The 18,986-nt window shown below is 37.6% G+C and overlaps 1 protein-coding gene across 9 annotated transcripts in view; it reads right to left on the reverse strand.

Annotated features, from left to right (window-relative positions):
* Nucleotides 1-382: 382 nt before the first annotated feature.
* Stk17b (serine/threonine kinase 17b) overlaps nucleotides 383-18,986 on the reverse strand; it is a 30,612-nt gene continuing 12,008 nt past the window's right edge. For 3 of the 9 annotated variants that reach the window (XM_087564650.1, XM_087564651.1, XM_087564653.1), the window contains 7 exons: nucleotides 16,882-17,094; nucleotides 12,015-12,170; nucleotides 11,752-11,896; nucleotides 9,817-9,943; nucleotides 8,208-8,256; nucleotides 6,527-6,706; nucleotides 383-2,631 (listed from right to left, as the gene is read on the reverse strand). In XM_087564650.1, coding sequence (XP_087420776.1) covers nucleotides 2,352-2,631; nucleotides 6,527-6,706; nucleotides 8,208-8,256; nucleotides 9,817-9,943; nucleotides 11,752-11,847 — 732 coding nt within the window. In that variant the 5' untranslated portion in view covers nucleotides 11,848-11,896; nucleotides 12,015-12,170; nucleotides 16,882-17,094 and the 3' untranslated portion in view covers nucleotides 383-2,351. 9 annotated transcript variants of the gene reach the window in all.

Raw genomic sequence — 18,986 nt, forward strand, 5'->3', positions numbered from 1 at the left:
TTGTAACCCATCCAAAATGAAGGAGCTCGCCACAATGAAAACCTATCACCAGACACCTGCTTCAGCTGACATTTTCCACAGGAAGAAATGCTGACTTCTTCTAAGTCCTTAGACTGCTGAGTGGCTTAATCCCCGGTGTGGTTAGAATTCCACTGCTAACTGGTAACCTCAGTGGGGAAGTAACTAAAAGGACAAGCCCACCGCGTTCTATGCACCACATCTTCCGATCCCACCCATACAGCTCCATCTAAAACAGCAGCTTGAGTTTTGTGGGCGATCCCACTTCAGGTATGGGACTCTCCAGGCAGGGCAAATGACAGACCTTGATAAACTTGTTCTTCAACTTTGGGGGGAGAAGAGTAAAGATTAAGGCGGCTTCGGATTAATTCTCTCAAAAGACATTTATTTCCACATTTCAACATGGGAAATTTGTAAATTGGTTTTATGGAAAGACTGTTTTTTATTGTGAAACCACTAGCTACTGTTTACAATGAGCAATGTCCCAAGGAAAGGTATGGGGATTTACAACTTGATATCCCGTTAACTAAGGGAACATACAAACTATCTCAGGATTCCGCAGAAAAAATATAGACAATAAGAAGTGGTTTTAAACAAGTGACTTAAAACTAAATTTTCAAATGCTTACTTTTGGCATCTGGCATTAATACTTTTTAAAGTTTTACAATAAAATATCACCGTTTGGGAAAGTTACCACATTTCCTAATGACCGACTAATGACGTTACCTGAATTAACACTGATGGAAAGTACACAAGCAATCAATAATTTACCAACAGCATCTCAACTTCAGAAACACAAGAGTTAAATTTAGCATCTTCAGTGTTTGGCTTCTTGGGCCAACAAACTACTTCTAAAGAATGTATGTGCACACTTATTCAGATAAGAGGGCTCCTTTGGCACCTGAGTTGAGTATAATACAAAAGGAAAGAATATCTAACATAAAGCTGTTTAAAGGCTATATTTTATCTATCTATACATATATACACATACCTGTACACATATATGCACACACATATACAAAAGGCAAACAATTTTTCCTTTAAAAATAACGAAGATGTAAAAGGAACTCAACATTTACTCAAACAAAGACACCAATGCTCAATTTAAATAGTTTAAAGTTATCTAAAGAATTTGGAATTTTATTAACAATTTCAAGAATTTACAGGTTGTTAGACTAACACCCACTTCAATGTGGAAATACACCAGCTTTTAATTTGTTTTGGCAATGGAGTCTGATTGAGTAGCATATTTATGAGATCTGCTATCTTAACATGATGTCATTACAGTTTAAAGTGGACACCAGTGGGAGGTCTCCAAAGCATCCCTAAGCCCCTCCCACAGGACTGAACAGAGATATTGACCACGGACAACACTGGACTCTCCCGTGTGCTGCTTCCAGCAGAAAACACACACACAGGGAGCCTGAAGAGAGCTGCATGTCACGCCTTCTCACTCACTAGAATTTCACACAAGAACTCCAGAAGTGCCTATGCTCTAAACGATGGGCTTGCATCCTGAGACTTAGACACCCAACACTCAGTCAGCTGCCTGGACTTAACATTTCCCTTTATGAATATGTCTGACTGAAATTAGAACACATTTGCTACTCCCCAATTCTCCTCTACTCTAACAATTCTAGAGGATGAAGTCCTCTTTTATTTGCATACCATGCATATCCGTCTTCCAGATCTTACTAGATCTGAAATAGGATGCATGTGCAAGATATGTGAGTTGGAAATGATGTCAGTTTACAGAGAAACAGCCTGGACCAATCTGGTTTCCCCTGCTCTGGTTGACTGTGCCTTCTCACAGAGCACATGGCACAGAAAGAATCGTACAATTTCAAGCTATTGGTAACTGGGAAGCATTTTCAGTTATAAAATATCTCTGGAGTATGTATAAAGCAGTATATATTGTGGTTTACCCTTGACAGCCAAACAAAATTCTCTGCTAATAGGGTTCTGGTATAGGGCTTACCTTAGAGAGGACCTACTAAATTCCTATTTTTTCATTTTGTTCAATATTTACTAAACATAACATAACCCATTTTATAACTTCACCTGAACTTGAATTCTTTCAGTTGCATATGAACTCACATGCAAAATTTACAGTTTTGTCATATATTTAAATATTTTTCTCTATAAAACAATTTCAGGACAGGAAATGATATGCTAGCTAATAGAAGGCTAGCATTTGAACTGTTCCTTAAGTTCTTCTAAGCAAAAGTGCACTTATAATATAAACATATTATATATGAAGCTACAAACACAATCTGACACCAGAGAAGATTTCAAATTTCCAAGTCAGTCCAGATGAATGACAGAGAGAAATGCTAACAGAACAAATCTGGAACGAGTTCGTGGGGGCTGGGCAAGGAGTCATCGAATCGAAATCTTTTAGAAAGTAAGCTGTCATCCTCAGGGATGTTCTCCTTGTCCTCTCGGTCTCCACAGCTTCCATTACAGGACTTGGGGGTCTTATCTTCAGAGGACCTGAGGCTCAGATCCTGAGTTTGAGAGGACTCTGAAGTTTCCTCAGGATGAAACAAGCTTCCAAAGTCCCACTGCTGCAGCCATGAGTGGGAAAGGCAGGATTCTGCTGTTGGTCTTTTCCTTTGGAAGGAAGCAGAGAGGGAAAGGTGAGTGCTCACGGCAAGCTAAACAGTCTTCCAAGTCCACTTAAAAACGAACATGAAGATAGCACGGCTGCTGAAGTCCAAGCAGACCTGTAGATACAGCTAACTCTTATTAAGTGCTTATCTAGACGGCAGGGCTACTTCACATGCTTCTTATTTTTTATTTAACAATCAGAGAAACCTAAGAAGTAGGTGCCACTGCTGGCCTTTAACAGGCTACTGGAGGAAGATATGACAAGATTTGGTTTGAAGCAAATTTCCCAAGCTGTCAGCGTAATATGCCACAGTCTGAACACTGACTTTAGTCCCCCAAGGCCCTGTATTAAAGGCATGGCCACTAGCCTGTAGCACTGTTGGAAGGTGCTAGGACCTTTAAAAAATGGGGCTTACTGAGGGCAGTTAGACCTAGGTCACATTATCTCCTGAAGGAACAGTCATTGCTCTCTTTGCTCACCTGATAATACATTTTACTTTTATTTAAAAAAACCATTTTATTGCAATGAACTCACAAAGACACCATGCAGCTAGATTAAGTACATTCAAACAAACATTTGCCCAGTCACAAACCACTCATCTCAGTGAAGTTCACATAGTTAGAATGACATGCTGTAGCCAGGGAGCTTCCCCTGGTGCTTACATTTTGACTGTTAGCTACACTTTATTCACTTACCCATCACACCATCACACGTACACACACACACACACACACACACACACACACACACACACACACACATACACACACAAAGGAAAGAGAAAAGTGTGACAGGGTTGAAACTAGATGAACAATTAACTTTATGTCCTCTTTCATGACTCATGTGCCTTTGGCCTACATTCCACCCTTCCTCACCACTTAATATCATCCTGTCTTGTTACCTCTCTAGATGCTATACTGCGCCTACACTTTCAGCTCTGCACATATATACATGTATGTATTATAATCTAAGATCTGCATATAAGGCAGAACATATGGGTTTTTTCCTTTAGTTTGAGGTACCTCACTTAATATTCTACTTTCCAAGTTCATCCATTTTCCTGCAAATTTCATGACTTCTTTACAACTGAATAGTATTTCATTCTGTATATGTACCACATTTTCATTATCTATTCATCTATTGGTTCTATTTCCTTGCTATTGTAAATAAAGCACCAATAATCATGGATGTACAAATATCTCTATGGTAGGATATAGAGTTCCTCTGGGCCTGTGTCCAGATATGAAATAGCCAAGTCATATAATATTTTATTTTAAATTTTTAGAGAACCTACAAGTTGACTTCCACAATTACCGTATCAATTTGCACTCTCACAAGCAGTGAATAAGGATCCCTATTTCCTGACATCCTTTCCAACATGGGCCATCTGATTTCTTGGTAACAGCAGCTCTGACTAGTGAGGCAGTAGCTCAAAGGAGACGATATATCTTAACTACCTTTCTGTGAATACAGAACTAAAGGTATTGTATTCATCACTCTTCCTAGTATACTACAATCTGTCTAACCTGATACCTATTGGTGCTTCCAAAATCTCGATGTTGTAAACAATGACCCAATGAATACTAAGGAGCAGCTTTCTGGAGACTTAATTGGTCATCTCCAAAGTATAAATTTGGTTTTTGCATTCTAAACACGGTATTGGGTCCCCTCCTAATTACCTCTAATATATAATAACATCAGGGTTTTCTGGAGGGTTATGGAAAATTATTAAATTTCTATAGTATTCAGGATGTACCTTTTGAATTTGAACCTTTCTTCCTTAATCTCTGTTACACAAATGAGTTTTCAGTGCTGGGGAACAATCCCAGGGCTTCACACAAGTGAAGAAAACTCTACCATTTAGCTTCACCCTCAGCCCATAGAATGCAGACCGAGTAAAGTGAGATAGAAAAAAAAATACTATTCCCATAAATATCTTCTTGGAAGCACAACTTGGAAAAACACTAGTCAATGACCAGGACTGCTTGTCATGGACTACAGAGCAATGGGAACTGCTTGATTTTTAGATTCCTTTTTTACAAAATAAACACTTGCTTTATTTTCAAATTCTTTCAATTTGGAAAACCTTTGGAGGAACTATAAATCAGCCATTTATTTTCAGCACTAAATTATGCTTTTTTTTTTTTTTTTTTTTTTTTTACTATTTCACAGCTAGTATTTTCTTCAGATAGCAGTCTCATTATACATGGTCCTAGAACATTCAAATAAGAACTCAAATTGGAAGTTAAAGATAGGTCTTCAAACATCAAAGCCGACAATGCCATGTTTTCTTATGATCTCTGATAAAGAACCACATCCACACCTCAGTGGCCACCAAACCGTTCAGCACACTTCCCTCACTGTAAGGTGTTTGAAGCCGCCAGTTTCAGTCCTGTGAATTTTTTTTTCATGCTCTAAATAGCGGGAGGGATTTTACCAGGGGTTGGGGGAACAGCTCAACCTTGGCGTAGTGGCAAAATGCGGCCAGTCACGGCTTCGAGTAAGTCATGGCAGCGGACACCTTCAATGGTGCCTTCTCCGCAAAGTTACAGATGAACTTGGCCATGGTCTAAGGTGGAAGGTTCGTCTCCCCAAACCACTGGCTGAATGTCCTAATTTATGCTTTAAAACACTAACTTAAATTTGAAATGATAGTCTTCAATGATATTTATCCAATACTTTAAATTGTAAGATTATTTTCTATTATTCAAAAAAGAGAAAATATCTATAAACTCAATCATTTGATAGATATTTCTCAAACAGCAATCATTTGACAGATATTTCTAATCTTTTGTTTTTGTATATAGTCTTTTTATAATAAAGTTGTAATGTGCTTATTACAGAAAATTTAGAATATAGGCAAAAACTATTTAAGAAAACAAAAATGTTTTATAAACAGAAAATATAATATTGCTCTTTATATAAAATAGGTATTTATGTCCAATATATACCTTGAAAGAGTTGTCTGGAATCAAATTAATCCAATAAAATATTCAGAAACCTATTATTTTTTCTTGTAGATATAAAACTGAGTCCTCCAGGAGACTGTCTGTCAAACCCAGACGTTTAGAAAGGGAGACCACTGGCCTGCAGGTTGCAGCTCTAGAATTTCTCAAACGAGAGCTGTGCCTCTCCTTGCCAATAATCAAGGGTCTGGCGCTAGAGTCAAGTCCTTTCTTCAGTAAATACCATGATAGGTCGCATTTTTAGCATATGTCAGGGTGAAAGATATTCTATATACTTCTGGGTTTTTTCTTTAAGCAACCAAAATTTGAATATTTTTATATATAAAACAAAGCCACACATAAGTAAATATTTACTCCGTTAAGATTTGGCAATTAGTAATTTCTGCCTGTTATGTAACAGACCAATTTAACTAGAAATCATTCACACTGAAGTCCCATTATAATAAGCCAAGGATTAGCAGTTGGTTGAGAAAAGATTACCTCAGATCTTACCTTCATTCTAAACTTCCATGTGGTATGGGTTTTCTTTTGGCTTAGAATTACATATTTGTTATTTAATGGACTTTCATATCAATCTCTTTATATTTTACCAATGTATAATTTTATATAACTTTAGAATGTACCTTCCTTATGACTTTAATGGTAATCTTATTTTACTGGCATTTTTTAATTTTATAAAATAGGTTTCACTGCAATAATTCTATATATGCACATACTAGGTTTTATTACTGAGATTTTCCACCCACACACCCCCACTTCCCCATAACCCCACCCTCTTTTCTAGTAGTTCCCCTCAACTTTCATGCCAATCCTCCAACAGTTTCCCAATGTGGGATAAAATATACATTACTCACATTTTTGTGTAGAATGTATCTTTAGCAGGCACATGTTATTTGTTTTGTAACAGTATTTAATTAAGGTCATTACTTACTCTGGATTCTTTACTAGAAGGCTCTGGATGAAGTCTGTGGCCAGTTGTGAAACTGATGAAAACATTTCTTCTGAATAATCTACATTCACTTGAGAAATATTCAGATATGTTTCTTGGTTATCTTCTCCTACAAATGGTGATGTATGAGTCAACAACATATATGCTATTATGCCAATATTCCTGAAAAAACAAAGGAGAGAAGAGGAAATTTAAAATGCACATTAATTTAACAGTATTTATAAACAGTACAATTAATAGTTCACAAGTCTGGCAAAGTTTAAAAAATACTTGAAATGCTTCTAGAGATTATTATTCCATAAAGATTAAAATAGTTACATTTTACATTTACCTCACCAAGAGACAGAGAGTCCACATATATGTTACATATAACGTCAACATAGTCCATTGAAAATATCCTTTTATCTACAGCCTTCAGTACAGACACTTGTTGGTCTGCCCCATGACAATAATGATCTGAGAGCTGTAACCAGGGTTCTGTGAAAAAGGCTGCAAGTCTGGCAAACACAAAGCGGGATGGGTAGAATTTCTCAAAGCTTAAATATCTGAAGGATAAGGCCGGCCAGGAGACACAAGTCAGCATAGCAGGCTTCCCACTTGGACTTAGCCATCAGACCTTTTGTACCATTGCAAACCCATCAGTTTCAAAGACCCAGGACAATAAGGCTAAACTCTTCACTTGGACTAAAAAGTCAGTTGGTCTCAACAGAAGTTCCAGGGCTGCTCCCTGTGAAGGTCTCTCTGAGATGGCAGCAAACCCCATGATTCCCTACAGGTGAACTCTTATAAACATGAGCCTCTGCGCTCCTGACCTCATTCTGCTCAGCAAATGCTTAGCTCTTCCAGACTCCCATAGCTAGGCAGGGCCTCATGCTTGGACTGTGTGTCATCCGAGCTTCTTGAGCAGTTTACTTGACTCCAGTGTGTGTCATTGATACAGGCTGGTTCACTCTTACTCAAAAGAGATGATCAATAGGAAGGAGTTTCTATTTCTATGCCTCTGGCTCAACAGCTTACTGGAAAGTAGGCAAAAATTCTTCAATGGTATCTTTTGAATAAAATTTTTGAAAGAAAACCTTAGGAGAGTCAGTGGGTTGGCCAACTATCTGAATTGGCCCACCACAAAATCTGTATTGTCTGTGAATGGCTGGGACGCCTGAAAGGGCCAGTCCTGCCATCCCAAAGCTATAGGATCTCCATGACACCGGGCAACAAGATAACCAAGAAGAGTCCCACTGAGGATCCAATATTGATGGTGTCATAGAAGCAGACCAATGACTCATTGCAATGAACATTTACAAATGAAGATGTATGGACAGAGGGGTATACTGTGGGACACACTGTGACATACTACAGCTTCCACAATATGTTTTCTGTACTTTGTTGTTGTGAGAGGGGGGAGGAGAGAGAGAGAGTGTGTGTGTGTGTGTGTGTGTGTGTGTGTGTGTGTTTTATTTTAGGGGAGAAGGTTGTAAGGGCAATGGGTGGATATGAGGGGATAAGGAAATGAGCAGGACTGAGGTGCATAATGTGAAATTCACAAAGAATCAATAAAGATATTTTTAAAAGCCTTATTTTTTACTGTTAAAGCTGCTTTTAAAAACCTAAATATATATTATTCAATTTTGAAAGATGGTTATTTAGGTCACCAGCAGAGTCTTACCACATATCTGTTGCTGTGGTAATGGGATCATAGTTGAGGATTTCTGGAGCTGAAAGAGAAAATTAAATGGAGACTCAACATAGGCAAACTTTAAAACATGATAATCACCTGCATTAAATTGGAACTTGATTTTTTATGAAAGGCAGAGTGATATAAACTCAATAGAAATGTAGTGAGGTTTTAATTAGACACTAAGACATATCTAATATTTGAAAATTGTATGAAGAAGCGGGCAGTTGAAGCTCTGCATGCAGGAGAGCCAGTGCACTAAAGATGACCTCAGAAAAAGTACTAGGGAGAAATGAAATGGCAGGAGCACAGTCTTTACAGGAGCAATTTCGTTGCTCTTTATTAACTTATATTACCTTGTTAGCTTCATCTCTTAAGGACAAAATGCATCATGTTCTTATGACATTGTAAGTCTTATGAATGCTAACATTTTTCAAGCAGATTAAATATTCTTAAATTATAAAAACCCAACTTCCTACGCAATTTCCACCTGTCTCTTTCCTTATCCCTCCAAAATGTAACACAAACTGTCTATACCTCCTGAACCTTACAGTGAATTTCCCATTAGTAAAGCCCCTTATAGTATTCAGAGCTAAAAACTCACTGTTTCTCAACACGATTTTATAATCTCTTCAAAAAAAAAAAAAGTTCTCTCCTTTAACATTCTCATGACTGATACCTTTAAATTATATATGCTGTCAGTGTCACCAAGCTGCATATTATGTTTTTGCACACTTTTGTGAACTATGTTATTACTAACTATAACTCTGTAGTATAGGACACTACAGTCCTTACTGTATTCAAGAGTTAGTCATTTTCATTTCTGGGAGACAACTGCCTAGATCATGAGACCTGCTCGGTTTGTCTTTATCTCTTCAATGGAAATAATCCATCTATACAATAACGAAAGTTAAAAAACAATAGCCATCTCAAAATATTTGATGCTCATATGCTTTTCATACATCTTAAGAATTTTTTGTATGAGTAATCAAATTTGTCAATTAAGTACATTATCCTAGATTACTTCATCATCATCTCGGGTATGCTTTCACCCAGAATCCTCTTTAAAGCCCTATTAAAAACTCTATTAAAAACAGCAGCAACAAACAGTGAATGGCACCTGTGAAACCAAAGGCTGCACTGTGCACAGCTCGGGCCAGGAGCAGACAGAAGCAGACATGAGCGCTATTCCAGCCACGCTCAGAGGCTTGTGAACCACTTGTTGTTTCTCTATCTCTATCTTTTGCCTATTTGCTCCTGATTTCCCTCTTCTGCCTTCCTCTTCTCCTTACATTCAAAGCCAGTAAAAGCATGCACTATACTTTTACACTTAGCAATGTCTTCTGAGTTGTTCCAAATGCTTACATATGCCTGTACTCACTATAACTCATCTAATGAATCATAATCGAAAATGAATGCATTCAATGTCTGAATCAAACGAGTCCTGGTCTTGTGTAATCTAAAATATGTGTGGACTTTCCTGTTTGTTTTAGGTACTAAGCAAGCACTCTACCTCATGACTACACCTCATAAAACATACTTTTAAAGATGTATCTTTATAAATTTCAAAATGGTATAAAAAATAAAATGGAATTCTTACCTAAGTATTCAGGCGTTCCCATGATTTCCCGAAGCTCACTTGCATTCCCAATTTTTCGAGACATTCCAAAATCTACAATTTTTATGTCCCCAAGTGGGTATATACTGCTCAAAAGTATATTCTGTGGCTAAAAAAAGCACACAAAAGGCGCTAAGTAACAGACAATGAAGAAGGGTATTTATCCTATTGTCCTAATTAAAGCTAAATCCAGTAGAACCTGCTGCTTAGAACTTACACATTTCTTACATGCTTCATCTCTTTCTTTCTTTCTTTCTTTTTTTTCTTTTTCTTTTTTTTCCGGAGCTGTGGACTGAACCCAGGGCCTTGCGCTTCTGAGCTAAATCCCCAACCCCACATGCTTCATCTCAATACTCACTGAACTCCAATTAGGAGGAGTACATGTGATGATGATGAAATTAAGTAGTCACGAACCTTTAGTTTTTAAGATGTACTAAATTCTGCTCATGAAAAGTTCAAGTGGAAAGCACACATGTACACACATGAGAGAGAGACAGACAGACAGAGAGACAGACAGACACCCAACCCCATGAAGTCTTTGCAGTAGAGATGATGCTCAAGCTAGTAAGTCTTATAGGAAAATTAAAAAGGTCTGTCTGATATCGGAGTAAGCATGAAAGAATTAACATACATATTCCATCCAGAGTAGAAAGTGGTTCTATATGGTATGGTAGCTGTAGATGTGCTAGGCCTGACTAAACCAAGGTTTATAGCTTACACGGTAAGGTGTGTGTCTCCTCCACTGTCTCCTAGAGACTCATGACTTGACTTCATTGTTGCAGGTGCAGACTCTGACAAAGTGCCCCATCAGAGCCTATTATAGGTGTAGAAGTGCTGCTCAAAGTCTGTGTAAAAACTCCTAACAGTCTCTTAACTGGGTGATGATGACATGCTTAATGTTAAACTACAAGAGAGTATTAGAAGAGACAAGTCACCTCTGTTGCCAGCTTTGTGGTTATTGTACTAAAACCCAGGTTTCCAGGCTATCCCTACTTCAAGTGCTATATGAGTCACTTTCCCTTGATCAGGACAAAGCCCAAAAAGTTGCTGATCAGAGTTAGTTACCCTGGCACTTACTCTGCTGCCTCTTTCCCAAACATGTGACTACAGGAGGCTACACTGGAAAAATGTCCTTCCTCTCCACAAGGGACAAATGCAGATGGGGATGGGTTTTTTGTTGGTGGTTTTTGGGGTGTTTTCTTAAGGGATAGGAAAAACAGCTGGACATTGTACATTTTAAAGTATTTACAGAACTTTCAAATGGATTCAAACTGAATCCACAGTTGGAAAAGATTTGGAAATCTGAGATAGGTCTGGGCTATGACATGTGGTGATTTTAGAATTAGGTTAAGAAAGTGGCAAAGGAACCCAGAGGCTCATACTGGTAAACTGTACAGGCAGAGCAGAACCCATTGTTTAATAAACCCAAGACAGTTTCCTTCAGACTTTTAGTCTGGGAGTAGTTGTGGAAGAAAGACAAGAAAGAGCAGCATCACTATGGTTCTGGGAACTAGGGTAAGGACTCTGACTAATCTGCAGACACAAAGGCCTTAGAGAAAGATGAGATTGGAGCAGAGGAAAGAGCAGCAAAGAGAGTGCATGGGACAGCAATCAGCACCAATCAGTTCAAAGGGAGGCAGTGCTAGAAAAGGTCTGTGTCAGGCCTCTAGGAGCAGTCCTGCCTCATGACAGCAAGACTAGTAGCGATGGGTTTTAAGTGATTTAACTTAAGCTTATCACACATGCAGCTTCTCCTGCCTACAAAACAAAGTAAAGATTGATGCGATGCAGCTCACACAGTGGAGTGCACCTGCTGCAGTCCAGAGGGCCATAACACGACTTGTTTGTATCAACAGCACACTAAACCTCCAAGAACACAGAAGGAACACTAATGTGTTAGTTTAAATCATACCATACCTTTAAATCAAGATGAACAATGTTATTCTGATGTAGATAATGAACTCCTTCAAGTATTTGTTTAATGAGTCGGATAACATCATTTTCAGACACCATTTCAGCCAACTCAGGTAAACACAGGTTGAAAATTTCTCCACCTGCAGCACTGAAAGAAAATGCAAATGGAACCTTTTAAAATCATTTACCTAGAAATAACCTTTAAATGTTGTATACTTATTAAGTAAAATCCACACAGACATGTAAACATCGGTGTGTGTATATACCATCTCAGTGGCTGTCAAGACTAAGAAACGTGTTGTGAGTAGGATTGACTCGGTGGTCTCAAACTTATATTCCAAGTTGAATGTTCCAAGCACCAATGTCACTGATTAATCTGTACACAGCACAACAAAGGAAGCCATGAGGATTTGCTGCTGACCCTGGTTTATGACAACATGGGAGAAACTGTCAGCTGGTAAGGAACATGTCCGAGGGTGCTAATGACATATACTTCACTTCAATCCTACTCCACTCATCCAAAAACTGAAAATTCATGAGAAATTAACTTTATTATCTGGCTCAGGGTATCATGATAAGGCAGTCTAAGTGCCAGAAAGTTCACATCGCTAGTGAATTTATATTAGTAAACTACAAAATCTGACCTAAGAAGATAGGAAGACTGCAATCTGAAAAAGAAATAAATTTATCCTCATGAATATTTAGTATACTGGCCACTTTATCTGTGCATCAGTGTTGACCTCCCACACCCTTCCCTGGGGTCTCTTGAGGAAGGAGTGGACGTCCATGGTGTAGGCTGACAATATACCTTTACCCCTCCCTTTTTAGTTAACACCATTTACTGTAACTAAAAATTCCACTTAAAAATAGAGTGGACTAACTACATTCCTGCAATGGTGCCAAGATAAGATTAGCAATTATAATTCTGCGAATACAATTCTAGAAAGTAAGAAACAAAAAGATGATACAGTTTTGCTAGGCACTTTACAAAGTACAGAATACACCACGAACTGAGCAAATCATAGAAAGCAAGACACAGGTTAGCAGGATGCTCAGAGGGGTGTCACAGAAATAAAGAATTCATTCTAGCCACTGCTAGATCACTAGCACACGGGCTTTAAAATGCCTTCTACAATGACATATTTAATCAACTGAACTTTGTAAAGGGTACCTTACAAGGGCAAAGTCGCCACTTATAAATTATAGGCAAGTTCCTCTTTCAAGCTACTCTGTTTCAAGGGAAGCTTCTGTTATATAGTCTTCAAAGAAAAGTTAAAAAGTGTATGCCACAATTAATTTTAGTTTGCTCAAACTTCAGCATTATTAAAAAATTCAAATGCCTCTTTAGAAAACATATCCTCTTTGATTGTTTTTTTAGGTATTTTCCTTAATTATCTTCACATGCTTCCAAAGCACTTAATGTGGACAAGGCTTCGCCTCACAGAGTAGAGATACAGTGACTGGACTAGTTTCAACACCTCTCCTCAATTTCTAAAAAGATGCAACAAAAAAATAGCACCTTCTAGAAAGTAGCATTTACTTATTTAAATAGCCAGAGAAAGGACTAAAATAGTCATGGAGACATTATATATATATACATACATACATATATATATATATTTATGTGGGCTATATTTTTAATAAAAAGATCTTTGTAGACTGAACCTCCAGTGAACGTGATTGTTGGGGGGAGGGCAGTAATGGGGGGAGGATGGGGAGGGGAACAGCCATAAAGAAGGGGAGAGGGAGGGGTTAGGGGGATGTTGGCCCAGAAACCTGGAATAACAATCGAAATGTAAATAAGAAATACTCAAGTTAATAAAGAAAAGAAAAAAAAAGATCTTTGTACAAGGTGATTACAAGAACTTCAGTTTAACTTATAAAAGTAAACAATTTGGCTTTTAAAAAGTTTAGATTAGTTGAGGCAAAACAGGAAAATACAAAAACACAACAGAAGTATCTGAACTCTTAGTCATATTAATTACTAAAGAAAGTTTATACATATTTACAAAGTTAGCAAATGTAGTGACTCAAAACAGATTCAGACATTGAATATAGTTGGACACACATTTATTCTTTGCACTTGCAATAACTTCCAGGAATTTACCCTGAAGCTCCACCTATGTATCATAGGCTGAATAAAAAAATAATTAAAAAGCAAAGCCATACAATGGAGTTCTTTAGAAGGTAGCCATATATGGGGACATGGCACAGTAGTACAGCAGGTATGCTTATATGCTTACAATGAACGAGGGCCTGGGTTCAGTTTCCATAACACACACACACACACACACACACACACACACACACGCACGCACAAAACCCATGCCAAACTTTTTACATGCCTTTGAGTTCTATATCATGTAGATCTTTTTTTATAGTTAAAAAATTATTTTTAAGGAGTTTTTGAAAATGAGATCCTAACACTGAATATAAGCAGAAGCAAATGGATTTAGCCTACCTCTGTATCTCCAACTCCGACTTTATGACATAATGGGCCATATTTACCTTAAAAGAATAGTACAAAAAGAAAAGGGGGTTGGGAGAATCTAGCTGCTTGCCGTCAGGTTCACTGATATTAGCAGGTTTACGCAGAATTAACAGATACCACCCTACTGAAACCAGAGTATCATGTAGAGCTGGCTGACCAGGTTCACCAGGAAGATTTAAGGAGACCTTGGTGTGCAGAGCCAAGAAGTCTATAAACACTAATTCAACCACATCAGAAGGATACAGAATGGAGATTTAAAGCCTACTTGATAAATTTTAACCTTTGATAAATTCAGAACAAATTAGGTATGAAAGACAAATAATGGGAAAAATGATTAAGGCCTCCTACTAATTTGATAATAGGTTGTTTTTTAATTCACTCTATTCAACAGTTTAACAAAACCATGAATACATAGTGATAGTAAAATGGGAGAAAAAGAAAAACACTTTTATCAGAAGAACACCATTTTAATAAATGTGGAATAAATAATGAAATTAGAACCCTTTTCTGATATTCACTGTAGTTGCTAATTCGTGCAAGTATGTCAACGGTAGCACATGCCTTAATCCCAGCAGTTGGGAGGCAGAGGCAGGCAGATCTCTGAGTTCCAGGCCAGCCTGGTCTACAGGGTAAGCTCCAGAACAGCCAGAGCTACAAAGAGAAACCCTGTCTAAAATAAACAATCAAACAAACAAACAAATCAATAAACCCCAGCTGACATCAAAGCTACCTATGTAATGCATTAGAAACACATATCATCACCCACAAGGACCTTTTTCCTTGCCAAACAAATTACAATCTAACCACAGGAAGTCAGACAAATCTAGATACATGACATTTCCTGTGACAAATGATCACATTCACTACCCCCAAAAGTCCATGTCATAAAAATAAAATGATTAAAGAGACTTTACAACTAAATATATCCATATGCATCTTGATTGGACTCTGTTGAAAACAAGTTCTTATAAGACATTTGGAGACAGTAGAGAAATTTACATGTGCACTATTGAATGATTCTACTTAATGCACGCTGACTTTACATCTGATGCTCAAGTTGGTTACATAGAATACCTCATTCCTTAGAACAAATCCTACAATATACAAAACAGAAATTACATATGCAATCTTCAAATGTTCAGTAAAGACATCAAATGTCAGCTGATGAACTGAAGCGAAGAATATATGCATGTCGACTGGATTATTTTTCCAAGTTTTCATAGACTTAAAATTTTGTAGAGTAAAAATGAGCACATGGGACGGTTTGGGGTGGAAATTTAAAACATTACACTATTTTATTTACCATCAGTCTGGCCAAATTGTTAAGATTAAATGAAAAAAACCCAGTGTGACATTGCCACCCAGAAAGTGGTTGACATGCTTAAGCCCCAATCCTAGCAATTAACTTCAGTCTTATTCACTTTAAGAGATTATACTAATCTACCCCACACTTGCTGAGGGCCAGTTCCACCTCAGCCAGAGGTGGTGAGAGCACAGTCAGTTCTGCTAATGTGTTGGGAAGGGTACCTGGATCCATTTTCAGATTGTGAACATGACCTATGCATAAAATACATCATGATTCTGAGGAATTTTGTTGTAGCTCTTCAGATGACCTCCAATCAGGATTTTTATTAAAATAGTCAATGCCCTGTATTCATCTCTATACCTAGTATTTTATTAACTGGTTCTAACTTTAGCTGCTTTTCCCATAATTTATAAGAAAGGAACTAGAGCAAAGGCAGCTGAAGAACTTTTGACAAAAATCATCATAAAATGCATGAACAATAAAATGGCATTGGTAGTATCTTAATTTTTCCTGCTAAGCTAACTTACTCAACACACTTTCATATATTTTGTTCTGAGAAATGTATACACTATCCATTATTCAGTAAACTGCATCTTAGTTTAACCTTTTAAAAATCATCATGATGCAGATATGTGCACCCAACCAATGAACAGAAGCTGCTGACCCTTCTGGTTGAATTAGAGAATTGAAGGAAGCTAAGGAGGAGGGCAACCCTGTAGGAGGACCAGCAGTCTCAATTAACCTGGAACCCTGAGATCTCTCAGACACTGGATCACCAACCAGGCAGCATACACCAGCTGAGATGAGGCCCCAACACATGTACAGCAGAGGACTCCCTTGTCTGGGTTCAGTCAGAGAAGGTGCACCTCACCCTCAAGAGACTGGAGGCCCCTGGGAGTTTACAGGTCTGGTGGGGGTGGGTGGGATGGGGATATCCTTGTGGAGACACTGTCTGCTGTTGATGAATTTTGGTCTAGAAGTTTGAGGCTACATATTTAGCCTTGTCAAGTGTACAAATGTGGACTGGAGAGGTTAAGAGCACTGGCTGTTCTTCCAAAGGTCCTGAGCTCAATCCCAGCAACCAGATGGTGGCTCACAACCATCTGTAATGGGATCTGATGCCTCCTTCTGGTGTGCAAGTGTACATACAGATAGAACTCTATACATAATAAAGAAATCTTTTTTAAAATGTACAAATATACCCTATCTCTAATATTTTATCAACAGGCATCTTTATAAATATTGTCATACTATCTCTGACATTTATCTCCGACATTTCATATCATATTCCACCAATTAAAATAAACACCTTAAATGTATGGAATCACATACTTACTATTCTAACACCAAAATGATTTCCGTTGCCGTTTCATAGACCTCGTGCAGATTAATCACGTGGGGACAAGACCTGGCCAGCTCCAGCACCGCTATCTCGTGCAGAATCTCTGCCCGGCAGTCCTGCCCTCTTCTCCTCTTCTTCAGGAATTTGGCAGCATACTCCTGTCCAGTTGACTTTGATATACACTGTCTAACTACTGCAAATTTTCCTCTAGAAAGAAAAAATAGGGCAATTTCATAATTCCAACTTAAGGTGAAATCTTTCATGTATCTGTGCCATTAGGAAATTTTCTTTTTTGTACAAGCTGACCCAAATATTACATGCTCTTTTATTAAGTCTACAATGTTACCGCGTAGGTATAGATAACTATCATAGCAGAATAAACAATTGTTTCACTATTAGCATTATACATTTTCAGTGTATCTGATGATATCATCTGCCTACGGAGTCTATGCCTCTTGACAGATATGCAAAGGATATAGATCCTACAGAGAGTATTCATGCATTTATGATCAACTCAGAAATTAAGGGTGATCAAAAATTTGGTATAAACACACCAAGTACTCTCATGTCTATCATTTTAGGAAAGTATATGTGTTTTTAATCTTTGTAATAGAAGTACTTAGCTTAAAGTACCCAAACTTAAAAGCACAAAGATTATTTCTCCTGGTATATACATGTATTATTAAAAGCACTTAGTTTTCCAAAGATATAAAGCTATTCTGAAGCTAGGATTATTCTAAGAACTAACAAACTATTGATTTTCATACTCCAAAAAAGGGCAACATGCCCTTAAACAGGAAGGTTTCCACTCAATTCCATAAGGGTTTTCAGATTAAAGCCTACCATAAACCTGCTAGGCTTTAGTCTAAAAAAATCCCAATTTAGTAATAGGAATAAACTACATTCCAGTTTCTGATACTGACTTGGGTACAAATAAATCTCCAGAAACTGGTATTTTCTGCATTGCTGCAGTTACTCTCAGAAATATACTTCTAATATAGATGGTCAGCTGATGGCAGAATCAGCCATTTAACCCAAGTGATTTAACACCCTGTGGGGAGTGGGGGAGAAATTGCTTGCTTGGATTTTATTTGTTACTCCCAAGAACCAGAACAACAGATTCCTCCTCATAATTTCCCAAGTACCTCAAAATCAGTGTCAATAATCTAAAACATGTAGCTAATAATTAAAAATAAAAGATACAATCTATAATATGATGCCCACATTTATTCAAACATACCTCAATGAAATAATACTGTCTGTAAAAACCTGATCCTCTAGTGTTAAGTGCCAAGAATTTCTAACCTTCTGTTCTCGCAGCTATGGAACAATTTCTCCCCTTTAAAATGGATTTTTTTTTATTAAGTTTAACACCAATTCCTACTTAGATATAGAAGCAAAAACTTGTCTAAAACAGAAAAGGGAGTTGAGGTTTTAGAAAAACCCTCACTTTGTAAAGTTTAGGAAACAAGCTAGTAAGCCAAGGGCATGCCATATCTGAAAGACAGGCCATTTATGGTTGTGATGACATCACTACGCTCCAGTTATCTGACGATATCTATGAACTAGAACTTCTTCAAAAACAAGTAGCAAGATTAACACGTTTCATCTATTTTTTCCTCACTATTTCAGCTTCCTGAGACTCTCTTAAACTACTCCTATACTCATACACTCAGGACAAAGTTGACCAAATGTCATGGGTGATGGTTCTTCTGACAGTATTCACTGCTAAGGAAAAGCTCTATGAGGACAGCGAATGTGTCTGGTCTAATTAATCAAGTCTATTAAAAAAATCTATATTTAGCTAACTAACATAGTATCACCTATTGTTTCTGAACAATCACTAGAGTCTGAATATCTATTATAATACCACACAGTATGCTGTTTTTTGGTTTTTCAAGACTATGCAGCCTTGACCATGCTGGACCAGACAGGCTAGCCTCCTACCCCGCAGCTACCTCTGTCTCCAGAGTGCTTGGACTAATAAAGGTATGCACCACCACTACCTGGCCCACATTTGCATTTCTAGACATTTGAGAACGCTACATTAACATATTTACACACAATTACATACACATATATATATATTCATATAAATA

The sequence above is a fragment of the Rattus norvegicus genome, chromosome 9 (assembly GCF_021556685.1).
Source record: "Rattus norvegicus strain SHRSP/BbbUtx chromosome 9, alternate assembly SHRSP_T2T, whole genome shotgun sequence".
Lineage (NCBI taxonomy): Eukaryota > Metazoa > Chordata > Mammalia > Rodentia > Muridae > Rattus > Rattus norvegicus.